Genomic DNA, 18301 nt, shown 5'->3' on the forward strand with positions numbered 1-18301 from the left:
AAACAACTTCAATCAGTCACAGTACACACCAAAGGAATGATTCTGCATAAGGTCGGGTGGGGGTGGGGGGGTTCCAATGAGAATTCTCCATAGTAAATTGCCCACTAAAAAAGTCATTTGCTGTTTGGCCTTTTGATGTGACTGAGGATCATCATACAATACAGTTACAAGGTCTTTCTCAATCTTGCTCACCCAGGATCACGCAAGGACACCTGGGACTGATTCAAACAAGCAGCCCCCCTTCCCCCCAGCTGTGAAGAACATAATTGCTTTCTTCAACAGAAGGGCTTCAACCTCCAAACACTCGGCGGATCTGAATGCCCTTCTGGGTAAAGACAAAGTCATCTGTGCCCATATCCCCTCATGGCAAGAGGATCTGGCTTAAGGCGTTATCTGTCCTCTCCGTCACATAACACACTATGTTTTTCCGGCTTGTAAAGCAGGCTTTATGTGCTCAGTCATATGACTTGATTGAAACGATGGTGGATTTGTTTTCCATTTCTGCATTTTTCCGTTGCATTTCATACAGTAATGTGTGTATGTGGTTATGTCTAGAAACGTGCCATCGCCGTCACTCTTCGTGAGGGGCTCGTCTCTACTGAGAGTCTCCTAAGTGATGAACTTCAGCAGGGAGGTGGCCCGACAGACCAGCTGTTATACGTATGTGATAGAAGATGAGGATCCAGCCCTGGCAAGCCTAAATGTATTCGAGGTGAAGCTGACACCAAACTATATGTAAAACAAACGTATACAAAGAAATGTATGTATGACAAACCACAAATGTGCACAAAAGGCATATTAAGAAGTGATTTCCTTTCTCTATTTACAATATGAGGAGTGATTATGTAACAGCCCATCTAATCCCCCCGTTTAACCTTAAAGAAAGTCATTGTGAAGAGCTGACCTGACGGCAGCTCTAGTATTGTGTAATAATGTTACGTGAGTTGCAGTATTTGCTTAAAACTGAAATTTGAATAATGGCCAGTGGCCTGAAAAAAAGATCTGTCGTATCATATTTGAACTATCACAGCAGAAACCACACAAGGGTGATTCTTAATGCCTGTTCAGCGTTTACAAGTTGTTATTCTTACTATCACATAATCTGTGGTGAAATCAAAAAAAAAAAAAAGTCATCGATAGACCTCTTCTCTTCTCCCTCCTATTATATTCTATATGGCCATCTAGTTGACCGAGAGGGGTGACCTGGCTCTCCTGGAGAACCTGGTGAGGAACAGCCCAGAGGTCCTGAGTGAGAAAGATGAATACGGAGCCAGTCCCCTCCATCATGCCGCCGCAGGCGGCCACGTCACCCTCATCCAATTCATCACCACTGTCATAGACTCACAGGGTAAGCATACCTCAGTCATCGATCATGAGATGCACTATAGCACAGGTAAAATATGTGTATTGTTAATCACCATAATTCTGTCTTTAAGTTACTCTATGGAACAGCGTGTTTGATTTTTATGTATTGTATCTATATAGGAGGTGGCAGTACATGCCTCTTTATCTTTTTGCATGTGTGTGTATTTGCATGTATTCTCATTTCCTTTCAGAGCTGAACAGCTGTGATGAGCAGGGCAATGTGCCCTTACACTGGGCAGTGAAGAAGAACAAGGCGGAGAGCTGCAGGAATCTTATGGACCTGGGGGCCGACCCGAACATCCTCAACGCGGCCCTCCTGTCCCCTCTGCACCTGGCTGTCAACTGCGGCCACAACAGCCTGGTGGAGGTGAGCAGCCGGAAAGTGCCCAACTGAAATAACAACTCAAATCGAGTGTGTTTCCTCGTTCTTGTGTTTTCTCAAAGCAATATCATTGAAAAGGTGCTAGATTTATTCAAGCCCAAATCACACACCTCAAATAATTCAATATTTTAAGATAATTAAATATACATGGTACACTTACATAGCTTAATGCATAGATATTGATGACACAGTAGTGTTTTTTTACTTGTTGATTTCATGGCAACAGCACTGAAAACAACCAATCTCATGCTGCATTTATATTTTGTTTAATATATTGATATTTTCCACTTTCAATGCAATTTTTGTCATTTTATGTTTACCATAAATGTAATATTCGTAGTTATTGGGAAAGTGTGTTAATGCAGTTTTTATGAAAGGGAGGGTCCGAAGGAAGCTCCAAAGGAAACAGCTTTTGATAGAATATAATTATCATTTGTTTTCAATAAATGAGTAGTTTACATTGTGATATTGATAATATCATGGCTTTTACTACTTTTTTCCCCACTAGCTAACATACTTTCTCAAACCGTGGTTTAGTTGCTCTAATAGACCCATTATGCCAAAAGGTAGCATTATGTAGTGTTACATTTTTTTTTTCATTATCTCAAATTCATATTTAGGAGAAAGAAGGTAGGCTAAAAATCTTCATATCATCTTTTATACTAAATGAACTTGTCACTTGCGCAGCGACTGCAGTCTTAAGTCATCTGACAACTGTTTACACAGCCGACAAAACCTGACTCAACGCTCTACTTGGAAAGACCTTGTTATGTCATCCCCATAGCGTTTGGCTGCTGTCCACAAACTGACACAGTTGCAGTATGGTGGAAGATAAAGGACGCAGGTGTGAAGGAAGCAGAGTTGAAGGCCTGCAAGGACAGGCCGGAGCTCGCTGCTAAGTTTTCCTCTCTGCCTCCTGCAGCTGCTGGTGTCCTACAGTGCCACAGACTGTAACCTGGAGGGAGACCTTGGGAACACACCGGTGATACTGGCCTGTTCTATCAATAACTGCGAGGCTCTCAGCATATTGGTACGTACAAACTTTTCAGGCTCATGTATTTCTTTCAGTCGTAGTTTGTACCTGCACCATCCTGTAAAGTGTTAACTGTCCATCTGTGCAGAACAGATTACGTAGCTTTGCTTTAAACTGACAGCCAGACCACTGCAGCTTTGTCTCTGACAAAGAATTGTCTCTGTTTGTCTTCCTCTCCATCCATTCTCCAATCCGTCGAAGATAAAGCATGGAGCGCGGCTGTGCCAGCAGAACAAGCTCGGCCATTTTGCCATCCATGCAGCTGCCTTCGCGGGTGCAAAGAAAGCAATGGAAGTGATCCTGAAGGCCGGTATGACGAAAGGAATGATCTATCATCAAAAATTGAAAGTGCTGACAATAATGAAAAAGTTTTCACAAGGCCAAACAGCACATTAAGCTGATAGATAACAAGAGAGTTCACCTCAGCTCCCAGAGACATTTAGTAGAAAAATGTTCGTGCTACGTTGTCCACAGGCCAGATGCCACAGACTGACAGTGTGTTTATCCACAGTGGGAGGTCTGCTTGGTAAATCTTGTGTCGTTGTAGAAAGGTTTAGTCTGAGCACAAAATATTTATGATATTTCCGTGAATGCTCAGCAAGGAAATTAATGGGTTCTTGTGCTGTTTGGGAATTTACACAGACAGCTCACCATGAATGGACACAATTACTCATCACTTCCTGTCACTAAAGAAAGCAAAAAAACGTAAATATTAAAGTCAAGAAGGAAGGTAGAAGATGGAGTCCTGTAAATCAAATTCCCTTTATTGCTTTCCAGCTTTAAAAACAAATAAGCTTATAACAACAGGCATTAACTAAGAAACCTTCATTATGAGCCTTGAACATGAATTCAGTATATTATTCACGAGTCAGAAACAGCTTATTTATTCTCTGCAGGGGAGGAGTTAGGCCACTCAGCTGTAGCCCACATCAACTACTTAGACAAGTCCAGAAGCAGTCCCCTCCATCTGGCCGTCCGCGGCGGGAACATCGACACCATCTGCCTCTGCATTGCTACTGGGGCCAAAGTTGACCAGCAACAGGTATTGACGGCGCAAAACAAACAACAAAAAAAACTGTACATGTCAAGTCTCGATGTTGGTTTTCACTTAAATCTGCACTTCTCATAATCCTTCAAAATGGCAGTCAAGAAGGGCACACATTCATTTGGTTGTCAAAGCGCCGGCTGTTTTTCATACCGCTCCGCCTCTCCATCACATAGTCATAAACATATTAACACCTGGGAGCTACAGATTACAAATGTTGCTGTTCACCTTTTATCTGTCTATATACTATGCTTTGTCAGATTTGCATTGTTTTTCAAATCTCAATCTCATTTGCCTACACCTGTAAAGCATTTCCCTGGCATAGGGTATCAGTGTTTGTACTGTTAGGGCATGTCAGTCTTATCACGCCCATCTGGGACTGATACTCATGCCTAACCCTGGGCTAGTGGCCAGAGCTACAGCGGGAATAGTGAGTGCAGTAATACCATCGGTTGGCTAAATTGATACAAATTACCTCCATTTAAACGGTGGAGCTGAGTGGAGCGATCACCAGTCTCCTCCTGCCAGTCCGCGTTATCTCATTAAAAGCTTGTGTTACAGCCCCCAGTGTTCAGCCAGCAAGTCTGGGAGATACTTTGCTAATGTTACACTGGGGAAGTGTACATGTGAGAGCCTGTGTGCATACTAATTCCTGTATGTGTGTGTTTATGTTCTGCTCTGTCTAACACAGTATGTCTTTTTATAGAGCAGACAAAAACATGGTTGAAGAGCTTGTGAATATTCATAATTCATTAGTCATAATGCGCTCGTGTTTGTTTCTGTCCAGAATGACAGGTCCACACCGTTACATCTGGCCTGCACCCAGGGTGCTACTGAGGTTGTCAAACTGATACTGTCCTCCTTCGACCAAGTAGAGGACATCATCAACCTGACCGACGGGGCGTGTCAGACCCCTCTACACAGGTGGGCTTAACCTATCCCTATACTTACACCTGAACTTTGAGCTCAACATTCAGGACTTAAAGGAACAGTCTGACATGTTAGGAAATATTCTTATTTGCTTGAGAGTTAGATCAGAACCATGGGTTGTTATGTTTTGGACTACATCTATAAAGATGTCATCAAGAGTCGTCATTGTGAGGCTGCCAGCCAACCATTGTAAATCATTCTAATTTATATAACTTTGGTAAATAATCACCTGTAAAACTTCATTTTTTTAATTTTACAATTTTATATATATATATATATATATGTTGTTTATTATATTTTATATGAGCACTGTCGCCTCACAGCAAGAAGGTTCTGGGTTCAAACCCCCGGGCCTGGGGCCTTTCTGTCTGGAGTTTGCATTCTCTAGCCCCCCCATGGACCTACAAGGATAAGCTTTATAGATAAACCATGGATGGATGGATATTTTATATGATACCTCTGCAGACAGCCAGGCTAGCTGTTTCCCCTTGGTTCCAGTCTTTATGCTAAGGTAACCAGCTGCTGGCTGTAGCATATGTTGGTCATCTTTTTCACAAGAAACCAAATAAGCATATCTCCCAAAACTATTACTGTATTGCCACAACATCAAGTCCAAATACTAAACCACTGTGTGGTGCCACTGCTTTTACTGTATGTAGATGTGTAAAAATTGTGGTTGCTGTCTCAACTGCTTGCTCGTGTTGTGGGAAGATCAATGCATCTGCATAATATCAGCATTATAACACTGACAAACAAGAGGAACATCGATATAAAAACCTTGGGCATGGCTAGCACAATAATGAGCTTTAATTGGGGACAATAAGAATGATAATAAAGATCCGCTTCCTACATTGATTTTATCTAAAAAGCTGTTTGTGCTGGCACAGGCCGCAGCAGAGTAAGACCTGATGCAAGGATAAAGGGAGGGGAGGTAGATCATTGCGTGTGGGCATGTGTAATGCCGTTTGCTTCCTTTTTTAAATTTGGAAACAAAAGTCCTACATTTTTATTTTTATTCTTATAGTAATGTGCCACAAAATACCCCTAACAAACTGGTGAGTCTCATCCATGACAGCTAAAACACAAACAGCAATGCTCCCTTCTTTCCACAGACAAAGCATCATCCCCGGCTTGCAGATTTCAGTCGTGGAAATCATCTTTACTCTCTCTACTTAAGTCTATGCTGATGCAGAATGTGACCAGAATACCAGGAACTATAGTTATTACAGTCCGATATTGAAGTGGACCATTACTTTCCTGGAGATAAAAGATGTAACCACAAAGGGAAATCTGGTCGTTATATCACACTCGGACAAAGCAGAATTAGAATGGTATCGACCTCGTTTGACATCTGACAGCATTAGTAAGACCTTGACTCACAATGTCGTGTGTTGTGTGGCTGGTTTACGACAACTGTGTTTACTTTTCCAGGGCTACAGTATTTGACCACACAGAGCTGGCAGAGTACCTCATTTCTTTGGTAAATAAGGCACACACACCCGAATACACACGAACATACCCTACAGCTGTTATGCACAGGACAATCCCAGCTTCAATATCACAGGCTGCGTTATTAATCTCTTGCTTTAAGTGAAAGAACTTGAATCAAAGACAGGAAAACCGCATAAATACTGCAACTGTGCAAATTAAAGGGCTAATCAACAACCTTTGCATCTGTGCCGAGGACTTCCTTCTCCTCTCTTTGGTCATTTAGTGATCTCATTCTGCCACTTTACTATGTGTGTTCTCACCACTGAGCAATATTTGCCATTTGAAACACACTGCATGGCCAGATAAAGGTTGATAGCTCTACCAATTGCTTGTAGGCCATCTGTCGCTCTCTGTGGACCTTATAAACAGAACTGTGTTGCTAGGGCAAAGCTGGAGTCCGAGTTTATTTCGTTTCAACTCATACTTTTAAAAAACACTGCAACAGGAAACAAACTTACACAGGTTGACAAAAGCAGATTCTCATTTCTGGCCTGCTGCTGTCAGTTTTGTTGGGTTGAAACGACTACTATTGCTGGCAGATGCGATCAGCTCCAGCTAGCTAGCTAACTAAGCTAACGTTAAATGTTTGGTATGAATAAAGCGAGGCTGACTTTTTTTTTTTCCACTGGACTCAATTTAAAAAGAGAATCTTGTAAAAGGGTCTTAAATATGCCCTTAACGACCACATATATGGTAATGTTAGGCTAAAACTATGGGTCACAAATCAAAAAAAATATCAGCCATCTTCTTTCATGTAAAAGAAATAAAGACACAGCATTATTTTTGTATTGCAGGGAAGAGCTATTTAGTCCTAGTATTATAACCATGACAAGGATAAATAAGATTAAACTGTTATTTTGTTCAACTCCTGTTTGTATCTAAGGTCCATTTCTTTTCATTATCTGTACTCTACATATCTGACATTATGCTGTGCAAAACTTAATATAATCATTGTTAAATTCATTTTCTCTTTGATTCATATTCTCATTTATTTTCAATACTTACAGCAATGTGTGTTGAAATTATTGTGGTAGTTGATGAGTTAATATTAAGCCTTTAGTTCATTCCCTACTCAGGGTGCAGACCTAAACAGCATTGACTGTAAGGGAAACTCTCCTTTGCTGCTGGCTACGAACTGTGGAGCGTGGAGAACTGTGTCTTTGCTGCTGTCAAAAGGTGAGCTGCAGTATTGTATTTCACCACAAGCAATGCTCATGTAATTTGTAAGAATGCCTGATAACGCCGGCCGTGCACACTCATGCATATGTTAATATCATTTCAGGGGCAAATGTGAATGTGAAAGACGGGTGCGGCTGCAACTTCCTGCACCTGGCCATCCTGCAGCCCAAGGGTCTGAAAAACCTCCCAGAGGGAGTCCTGCAGGTACTGTCAATCAATGTAGTCTGTTTGTAGCTAATCACATGCACTGTATTATGCTGCTTAGGCAAACATATCATGAAGAGATTGGAATATAATTACTATACTGTCCTTAATCAATTTGCCTTGAGCCTTAGCTGCATGTATTCAAGGCCAGCTGATGAGTTTCATTACCCTCTCACTAAGCCAGATGATAGTACTTTAAAGCACTGTAAGCTTCACCTTAAACTAGAATAATGTCAAAGCCTTCAAAATGAGCCACAGTGGAGGGCTGATACATTTACATTTAATGGTTGTTTACAGAGAGTGTGTGAATGTGAGCTCTCTGTATTTAAGTACAAGTATTATTACAGTGCATTATTATTTATATAATATGAGTATATGTGTGTGTGGGTGTGATGGTTTTATATAGCTGTAGCCATGGTACAGGCTATGTAATATGTGACATTTATGGTGCATGACTGTCGCAGCGTACTCAAGTCTTTTGCATCTGTGCATTATTTAATACACGTGTTACTGTACAATATGTATTATATTGTACCAATACAATGTGTTTATAATGTGTCAAACTTTAGCGCAACAATGTGAAGGCATTGCTGAGCTGTGAGGACAATGAGGGATGCACCCCGCTACACTACGCTTGCAGACTGGGCATCCACGACTCAGTGAAGAACATGCTGGGCCTCGCGGGACAGGTCGGCCTCGCATGCAAGTCCAAGGACAAGAAGTCCGCCTTGCACTTTGCTGCTCAGTGAGTTTGATTGGTCCCCGAGGGCATGACATTCCATACCACTGAAATAAACAATACTGATTTGACCTGATTTTCACTCAAAGTTGCTTAAACTTTGCAAATTCGATCAAAGAAGTACCAGCAATGCTTTTGACACTGCAGTGATGCAGTGTATATACACTATTGCACTATCCCTTTTATATTATTTATGTATGTATGTATATATATATATATATATATGTATAGTATATGTATGTATGTATAGATAGATAGATGGATAGCTGGATGCAGGTCAAGAACATTTTCATTTAAGAAAAAGAAACCAAGAGAATACAACCGATAATATCCAACATAAAAAAAACACATACACCCTCCCACTCTCCTTTCCTGTTCAATATGTAGTATATGACAATAAAGGTCGTGATAGAAGAAAAAAGTCAGTCAAAGAAAGTCAATCACATGCGGATTTTCCACTATGGTTTGTTTCTTAGGTAACTGACAGGGGGCAGATCTTTCTGAATTACGATTCTTCTAACAGAACCTTAATCTTTCCAGATGAAGGGTATTGGTTGATTCATTTGGGAACTTCCTTCTTCTGCCAGAATGTCAAACTTAATTTTTGAGTTCTAATCAGACCATAGGAGAGAGGTTGCTGCTGTGCTTCTTTTTTTTTTTTTTTTTTTTTTTTGTGGAATCCAAAGCTCCTGGTGCAATTAAGATAGGATCAGGTTCAATATGAACATTAAGCATATGAGAGAATGTCTTAACAATTTTGTGTCCAGTATCTGTCTATATTCATCACACTGTGAAGAGATGTCTGGAAATATCTTGTGAAAGCTTTGATTTTAAACAGTGCGGTCTGTGCATAACCCAAAACTGAATGAGGCAAAACTTAGAGCAAGCATCAATCTCTTTAAGGCACTCTACCCAGGTCCCATCGGAGATCCGCATCCAGAGCTCATTTATTTTCCCATGCAGTTTTGATGGCTGTCATAGAGGTGGGTTAGGCAGGTTGTAATGAATCATAAAAATGTGACACCTCTCTGTCAGGACTCACATTTTGGAGAAGGCACCTATAGAGGCTGAGGGCGAAACAGTATTGCAGAAATCGGGAAGGGAGTTCACACTTTTCCTGCAACTGAGCAAACGTGGCAAAAGTTCCAGTCAGGGTGAGGGTCACTAGTTGTGTGAAAACCCAAGTTTGCCAAACGTAAGAATCCATCATCAAGCTGGGATGGTGGAAACGACAACAGGAACGAGAGCAACCTATTACTGAAATGTGTCTTTTTCCTCCAGATTCTGGCCAAGCTATGTATAATGATGCTTCTACTATAAAGAGATTTATCTAAAACCACTGGAGACAGGATCATTCACCCAGACTATAGGGGGTTTCAGCTGAGTTATCTAACCACCTAGAAATTATTTTGATATTTGTTACATTATTTCAAAGCTGCAGCATTCAGTTTGCACAAACTCTAATATTCACACCCACAACAATGTGTCCCAATATATCCTAACTGTATTACTGTTCACACTCTGGAGCCATTACTTTCTACATTACAGTATTTCATCATTTGATTTTGAAAATAACTTTGTTACTCTGTGGCAAGTGTTGTGCACTGATCAATGATATCACACAAGTATAAAACATGAATCAAAAAATGGCTGTAAAAGGACTTTGACTTACGATCTCCCTAAAGCCAAGGCTTATCTGTGTAATTGAACAATAGCGATCAGATGAAAAATTGAACAATGTAACTGCGTTTAAAACTGTTACCTCACCGATCTGCTGCTTTAATCCTGTGAGAAATGTCTGCACTCAGAAGCTCTCCTCCTGTATTTTTTTGAAGATGAATTGCCGTGGCACACCTATTATACAGTGACCTAAAGCAATTTTCGCAAGAATAGAATTCAATTAGCGAGGCACATGTGAAGAAATGTTACTAATAGTGCGAAACGATCGGACATTCAACATTATTGTTATTGATTTTTTTTTTTTTTTTTCATCATGTACACCCATTTCATTAGAGCTAGAGGGCAAATGAAGTCCACGCTATGATATCATACTTTGACTCATGTAGACACCTCATCCTCTTTCTCCACCTGTCCCACCGCACCCACACAAAGTGCTGCTGACCTTCTTAAAAGGCTGGGAGACGAAGAGAGATCATAGTGCAAGCTAATATGTCACTTCTGTTTATGTCTTCTTGCGGCTTGCAGCACACTTGGTCACTAACACTCCTCAAAACGTTTTTACCCAACAGGTTCAAGCCCTGTAGCAGCAATCTTAAGTGTCTTAAAGCAGAGGAACTGTAATCTTAACTGCCCCCCCCCCCCATCCTCTGGCCTCGCTGTGCTGCTGGCCTTGAGCGAGAAGCTTTTTCCATTTCAGAGATGAACAGATCATAACACTGAGAAAAATGTTCCGCAACAACCTAATGCTTCTCCTTGTCCGGCTTCTCTTTAAGGTATGGGCGCATCAATACATGTCACCGATTACTAGAGTCCATTAAAGACTCTCGTTTGCTGAATGAAGGTGATGAGCGAGGCCTGACACCGCTTCATTTGGCTTCAAGAGGGGGTCACACCAAGGTGGTACAGCTGCTGCTGAGCAAGGGAGCTCTCTTTCACAGGTAAATCCAAACGCACACATACAGAGAAAACACATACATACATAAAAAGAAAAACACGTATACATGCAAAAGTACACTGCTATCATCTAAGTACTGTTTAGCTATACTTGCAATCTTGCAGTACTTGCAATTTGCAGGATTCAAATCTGTATGCAGTTCTCATACATGTGACTGATGTTAGTTGGGTATGGCTTGTTTTCAGTGATTATAAGGGCTGGACCAGTCTGCACCATGCTGCATCTGAAGGATACACACAAACTATGGACATTCTCCTGTCAGCCAATCTCAAGTTACTGGATAAAACAGATGAGGATGGGGTATGAATTACCATTATTTCAAAAAGTTCTACTTCATCTAACCCCATAATTAATTTTACGTAAATTTATTTTTGCAGTTCATGACTAGTTAAGTTAAAAAGGAAAAATGTTGAACACCAGGGCTCTAATAACTGCAAGAAGCATTGAATAATACAGACATCACTGTTCTATATTAATGCAGAGTACCGTGTCCTGTTATCTGTTGATATACCAGAGCACTGCACTCCACATCGCAGCAAAAGAGGGACATGTGGCTGCAGTCAAAGTCATGCTGGCTCGGGGAGCAGAGCTCATCTTAAACAAGAACGACACATCGTTCCTCCATGAAGCTCTGCAGAACGGGAAGAAAGACGTGGTCAATGCTGTAATCGACAGCGACAGGTACATTATCAATACAAGTGTCTGTTCTGTAGAGGAAAGATACAGCTTTAGGTTTAATGTGACCATACCATCTTTCAAATTCTGGGAGAGGTAGTGTGGATTGCTGCCAGAATTTATTTATTTTTGGAAAAAAAAAAAAAGTCACAACCAAAGTGGTCTTAAGGCTCATTTGTGTATTTCTTCTTCCAGATGTGCTGAGGCTTTGGGACTGTTCACACCTGGAGGAAGCCAGCGAAGTCCCATTCTAGACATGATTGAGTTTCTGCCTGAGACCTACAAGGTTTGCCACTGGCGAAGAAAAAAAACATTCATATCGTATAATCTGTGTGCACAGGAGTCATCATAACTCATCTCTTTCTGTCGTTCCCTGTTACATACACTGTATACCCTGTGTCTCTCTGTGTTTTTCCCTTTTCCTCAATAGCACCTATTGGACCGCTGTGTTAGGGAATCTGATGATGACCACAACAGTCCCGACTACCACGTAATTCAGCTGCAACTCACTCAATCAAAACATCACAACACACCTACGATATATACATATTACATAATGTACTGTATCTGCCAGCCAAAAAAAATGAGCTCTTCTTTATGTGGTGTAGATTGAATATAACTTCCGATGGCTCCAGGCTCCCCTTACAGCGAAGAAGTTAACCGACAAGATCATGACGTATCAGCCACTACCTGCTCTCAATGTAAGAAACTTTATTTCTGGAATAGAAATTTAAATACTCCACCATGATTAGCAAGTAGTAAAGTTTTATTATAGTCATGCATTGCCCCCTAATGAAGCTCTGTAGACTTAACCACTCACCTTCTTGTTACCATGGGCTCCAAGCCCCTACCAAGCCCTGCCCCTCTGTTACACCTTCTGACAGCTGATGATAAAAAATACGACTTCATTGCTTTGTCAAATCCAAATTCCTACTTAATTTTGTCCTCAGATTTATCATTCCTCTGGCTGTTTTAAATAGTAACGTTATAAAAGTTATAGCAATCTCTTTTTAATGTTGGCAACTAAATTTGCTTTGTATTGATGACAAATATATTAACAAAGGATGCTTTGAGTCAAATTGACAAAGGGTGTAGCTTGCCTTCTTTAGCCCCAAGGCGGGACCAGGTGGGAATAAGCTGTGAAGCCAAGTTGTTTCTCGCCATTATAGGTGTACATGTTTATGGACAAGCTGCTAAATGCCTTATGAGGTTCCCCCATCGCGGTCGGTCGCCTCGGTCAACACCTCTTAGCATGCCCTGCTGTTGAGTGTCAGCAGCGGATGCATCAGGGGGACGGGTTCATGGGAAGAAGAGGCATGGTTACAATGTCACCTCGTCATTTACTGAGCACTGTGTGTGACAGGCAGTGTTCTTTTTGGCCATTCTTCCATTTGGAAAAGTGGCAGCTGAAAGGGTGAAGATGTGAGCAATGTTACCACTTAATGCAGTTCAAAAGCAGTTCATTTTTCTTGTGTAAATTTATAAGTGAATATGTGAATTGTGCATTTTTTTAATCCCACAATTACTTCAAAACTAAATTCAATCTGCATGCAAATTTCAATCTTTAATCTCCAACCTTTTAACAGTGGATATATTTGATAGAAACAATGTCATCTTCTGCCAAATATTAAAAATACTTCATCGAACATTTCTGCCAGCTGAGGTAATCCCACATTATTCCTGTGGAGTACAATGATATGCACATACTTTTAAATCTTATGGGCTTTAGCTGTCAGGCTGTTCTTTCCTGCTTGTAGAAAATATGCCAGTAACGCTGGACTATTTCTCTCCTTACTCCTTTTGCAGGCGATGGTGCGGTACAACCGCATCGAGCTCCTCAACCACCCCGTCTGCAAAAAGTACCTGGCAATGAAGTGGTGTGTATCCATTGTGATTTAACCCCTGAGATTTATAGCTTAGATCAGATTGCAAGAAGTATGCCAAAATACTAATGCATTATTCGCTTTGAGTATCAGTCTTATGATATCTCCGTCTTTGTTTGAATCCGCAGGGTTGCATACGGGAGCACGGCTCATGTGCTCAACATGTTTTTGTACCTGTTAGGCCTGCTGCCGCTGACTCACCTGATAGTGGCTCTGAGGCCTACTATGAACACCACTGAAACAGGCGAGCACACGATCACAATGGTGCCCATATCGTTCATAGAGGTACGAATGACAGTGGTGATCAGAATTACGAAACGTTCCCTTTACAGTGCAGTGACAAAGGCTCACCATACGTAGTAGTAAATTAAATCCCAATTTTGTCATTTCACAGCAAAGTCTGTTCCTGTCCTTCTGCATGGTGATGGTATTGGTCATGAACTTGTATTGCATAGTGAAGGAACTGCTACAGATATCACAACAGGTACCGTTACGCAAGTGTCATTACCTCACGTAACGCACATTGCTCATAAATCTGGTGAATGTCAGGTATGTGTGGACAACACTGGTGATACAGGTGTGATGAATGAGCGCCCTCTGATTTAGATTTACAGGATATCTGGATGTCAACTCCACGCACTACCTTAGTCATTTTGATTATAGCACCAGAAACACTACAACATCACATTATATGTTAAATAATATACAGCAACTTGGGTTGAGGAGGAATTGTGTGAGAAATGTTTTGCATTTTTGCTAATTTTTCTTTTCTTGTCACTTAAAAGCGCTGGAATTACTTAAAGGATTATTCCAACCAGTGTGACTGGTTTTCAGCCATCTTCTCTCTTCTGTTCATCATCCCCGTCATGCTCAATGTAGAGAGTTCTCTACATTGGCAGGCAGGGGCACTGGCAGTTTTAAACTCCTGGGTTGCGTTTCTCCTTTATCTCCAGAGGTAGTGTTCACTCAGACACCCATTTCAATACAATGTGTTTTTTTCATGCCGCAAAAAGTAACTGGTCTAATCTCCTATTCCTTCAGGTTTGAGGGTGTTGGCATCTATGTTGTGATGTTTGGAGAGATCCTGAGGACACTGGTCCGTATTGTAATGCTGTTCATTTACCTGATGTTGGCATTCGGATTGGCGTTCCATGCTTTGATGCTCAATCAGGTAAGAGAAGTGGGCTGAAGAGGCTGCAGTGCTTCTGAGGTTTCACAAATCAAAATGACTCCATTGTTTATTAATATGTTTCTTGTCTGCTTCTGGCTTTATTTTATTATTAGTCTATTTTGTATTGTTTTGGCTGTCTTGCTGTCATCTTTTCCAACTAGAGTGAAAGATTTTATACTGTTGCTGGATAAAAAGGCCATTTGTCATTAATAACAAAAGGCGTTATCCTCTGTTGGCATGAATGAGCTCAGCACAATTTTTTAAGCAAACCATTCATTTCAGTTGGAAAAGAAAAAAGATACCACTCTCATGTTTGTACAGTAAATATGAAGCTACAGGCAGCTGCCAGTTAGTTTAGCTTAGCTTAGCTTAGCGCAAGGATAGAATACAGGGGAAACGAGCAGCCTCTGTCTGGACAAGTAGCCACCTCTAAAGCACACTAATAAACACGTTATATTTTCTTTATTTCAATCTGTAGTTTGAAGTTTTAACGGGATGATGGAGCTGTTTCACCGTGTCCAAAGTAGATGCCACAAGATCACAAAAACCAATCCAAATCCTCCTCCATGGGCCATGCATATGTGAATTAAATATATATCATTAACATATATATATATATATATATATATATATATATATATATATATATATATTTCTTATAGGGTCACACATATGTCTTCCATCTATCTATCTATCTATCTATCTAAGAGTTTTTTTTTCGAGACCGACCAAATGACTAAATAAAAATCTGACATCACCATCTTTAGGCCTCACTGTAATGTTCTGTCTCCACTGAAAGCAAAGCCGCGTTGTCGCACACGTCTTGTGTGTTAGATAGTTTATGCATGTTATGTGCTTAACTTAATCTATTCACTGACTTGACTGAAACATTAAAAAGGTGGAACATAGGGCATCTGGGCATATGGACACAGTGGACATTATTTAACAATGATACATACGTCTGACTTTCTGTTTTCCCCCTCAGAAAGAGTTTGAGAGCGTGCCACTCTCAGTGATGCAGACCTTCGTGATGATGGTCGGGGAACTGAACTACCAGAATAACTTCCTGGATGCTTACCTGAGCAATAAGCTTCCTTTTGGTTTCCTGACTTACTTCATTTTTGTGCAATTTGTGCTGCTCATGCCAATACTGCTGGTGAACCTGATGGTAAGCATGTCCTGAGAGACGGTGGTTCTACCGCTAAACATGTGTTTGTATCGCTTTTAAAAGGTATTAAGAAAATCAGTGTCAGCTCTTTGATACCATTTTCATTTCCTCCCAGGCATCTACTTAAATATAAATGCTATTATTTTATTTATTCGATGGTTCTCATTTGTCTTTGGCTGTGTAGATTGGTTTAGCAGTTGGAGACATTGCCGAAGTACAAAGAAATGCTGCTCTCAAAAGAATAGCCATGCAGGTGCGTATGCAACCAGCTTGTGTGTGCCTAGACTAGTTTTTAAATATATGTTGCCCTTGAAAAACATGGAGGACGTTACAGCTTTTATCCTGCTTTCTCTGTGCTTGCTCATTCTGCCATGATTCATCATGACGGACAAACAACCAAACAAGAAAGAAGAATCTGAAACACAAGTACAGTGGACGATAGTAGATGTAGACTTGGTTCCACAGATAATATGATGAAAGACTTCTATTCAAAATATGCAGCAAAACCCTGTTATAGCTTTACTCCTATTTTAAATTGCAGCCTTTTATTACAAGAGGTGGATAATGCGACAGATTCGTTTGGCTTGAGACTGTAGAACTTTCAGGTCCAACAGGAAAAAGATGTCTCTAGAAAATCTCACATATGACTGAAGATCTCACTTACTGACCCCAGATTGACCTCCACACCGCTCTGGAAGATAAGCTGCCTTATTGGTTCATGAAGCGAGTTGACAAACCCTCCATAACCATCTACCCCAATCACAAGTGCTCCAGGGTAAAAAACGTATACCGCACAACATATCGCATTTGTCTTTGCAACTTATGTCAGTGAAATATTTTCCCGTTATTTGTCCTAAACAACTTTTGTTTTACAGCACTATATAAGGCAGTTAATCTCAGGCGTTGAGGGAACAGATGAAGTCTGGAGACGTCTTCAGGCCAAATCACAGAGCTCCACTGTGATAGAGACTGAGCTCATAAAGCAGAAGTCCAGGTAAAACACACACAGGGTGATTATATGCAAGTCTGCTCTCTCTCTATTACACAGAATCATGAGAGTAAGCAGAATTACCTTTGAGATTATAGACAATAAATACAATGAATTACAATAAGGTATGCAACTGAAAATGGTTCATGATCTCATGCATGGTGCACACTAAACAGTGTGGAAAGTCAAGGTGGTAAAGGACAATTTAATAGTTGTTTTTGAAGCATGAGCAGCCCCTAGTGGAGAGAAATAAATAAAGCCTGTGACCAGGTCAAAGAAAGATGTGATGATAAGCTCCACTCTGGATCATCATCCTCCAAAAGCTTGATTAGAAATCTACTCAAATGAAAGTCTCCCACTGAGCTCCAGGAACTGATGTTTTTCCCTCCCCCCTCCTCCAGGATGAAAGAAATGTCGAGCCTGCTCGAGAAGCAGCACAACCTCGTGAAGCTCATCATCCAGAAGATGGAGATCACCTCAGAGGCCGACGAGTACGACGGCCCCGTCAACTTCAAAGGCAGCATGTGGCAGAGCGTGAGTCGGGCTAAACCAAAGAGACAGGGCGTGTCTCAGTGGGTCCCGCTGATGAAGGCCATCGAGGCCAAAAGAAAATGAAGAGAATGAGATGAACAACACGTCTAAACGTAGCAACAATTATATGATTTGAAGTGAATATTCACTACATTTTACAGGTATATGTAATCATGGCATTATAATATGAATACTACACAATGTAGCTCATTAAATAAAGAGGTAGCCTTTGTCTTTTTAATGTGTGAGAATAATGTGTTTACCGTTTACATATATTCAAGCAGTTCATTTCTGTTAAGTGCAATTAATTGAGTAACTATTGTGTGGTTTGAAAGCATTAACAGTTGAATACTGTTTAAAGTCTATAGTAATAATGTTACTGGAAAATGTTCAATTGTTGGCTGAAACAGTTATCCCATTTCACACCTGTGACCCACTGATAAATGAGTGTCATTTTGCGGTGTGTTGCTTTACATGTACTACGCATAAAAGGAGCTGTTTCTCGTATTGTGTCTTTATGTGAAACACTGTATGTGACACGCCACCTCTCCTTTTACTCCCATCTTATCATTAAACATGTCTTTAAATGTAAAACAGTGCAGGCATGTGTGTTTATTTTTGTTTTTTTTTTACATTTTCATACATGAAAATGAGGTTGTGTATCAGTTTTCAGTTTGTTAGTTGAGACACACTTGCAAAACAGACTCAAAGGAAATCTCTCTGTATCAAATCTGCACATATACGTACATCTAACAGACACCATTTTCTCAAAAGAGAACACTGCTGTTCAGGTCTAAGTTGTCTGCACTCTCAAATTAATATTCTCAAATATAATGTTTATGATGGTTTGGCGCCTTTCAGGAATTTCCCTTGCGGCTAGAA

General features: G+C 40.6%; 1 protein-coding gene across 1 annotated transcript; it reads left to right on the forward strand.

Moving 5' to 3' along the window:
- Positions 1–202: 202 nt before the first annotated feature.
- trpa1b (transient receptor potential cation channel, subfamily A, member 1b) lies at positions 203–17981 on the forward strand. Its single transcript, XM_056364556.1, has 28 exons — positions 203–329; positions 556–712; positions 1186–1348; positions 1557–1732; positions 2670–2777; positions 2982–3090; positions 3677–3822; positions 4613–4749; positions 6187–6235; positions 7323–7422; positions 7529–7629; positions 8199–8374; positions 10822–10986; positions 11189–11303; positions 11518–11684; positions 11874–11964; positions 12109–12168; positions 12287–12379; positions 13485–13555; positions 13690–13846; positions 13956–14045; positions 14347–14516; positions 14603–14732; positions 15718–15900; positions 16085–16153; positions 16574–16675; positions 16776–16894; positions 17290–17981. Exons 2-28 carry the CDS (start codon positions 617–619, stop codon positions 17501–17503), a joined length of 3357 nt encoding a protein of 1118 aa, XP_056220531.1. The 5' UTR covers positions 203–329; positions 556–616; the 3' UTR covers positions 17504–17981.
- Positions 17982–18301: the final 320 nt, after the last annotated feature.

Source organism: Seriola aureovittata, chromosome 20, assembly GCF_021018895.1.
Source record: "Seriola aureovittata isolate HTS-2021-v1 ecotype China chromosome 20, ASM2101889v1, whole genome shotgun sequence".
NCBI lineage: Eukaryota > Metazoa > Chordata > Actinopteri > Carangiformes > Carangidae > Seriola > Seriola aureovittata.

What these genes read in the sequence shown, in the direction of transcription:
- trpa1b (XM_056364556.1), top strand. Translation starts at nt 617, where the DNA reads ATGAACTTCAGCAGGGAGGTGGCCCGACAGACCAGCTGTTATACGTAT. An exon ending in TGCTACAGATATCACAACAG is followed by an intron (nt 14,046 to 14,346) that starts GTACCGTTACGC and finishes GTCACTTAAAAG; the next exon opens with CGCTGGAATTACTTAAAGGA. An exon ending in CCAATCACAAGTGCTCCAGG is followed by an intron (nt 16,676 to 16,775) that starts GTAAAAAACGTA and finishes TTTGTTTTACAG; the next exon opens with CACTATATAAGGCAGTTAAT.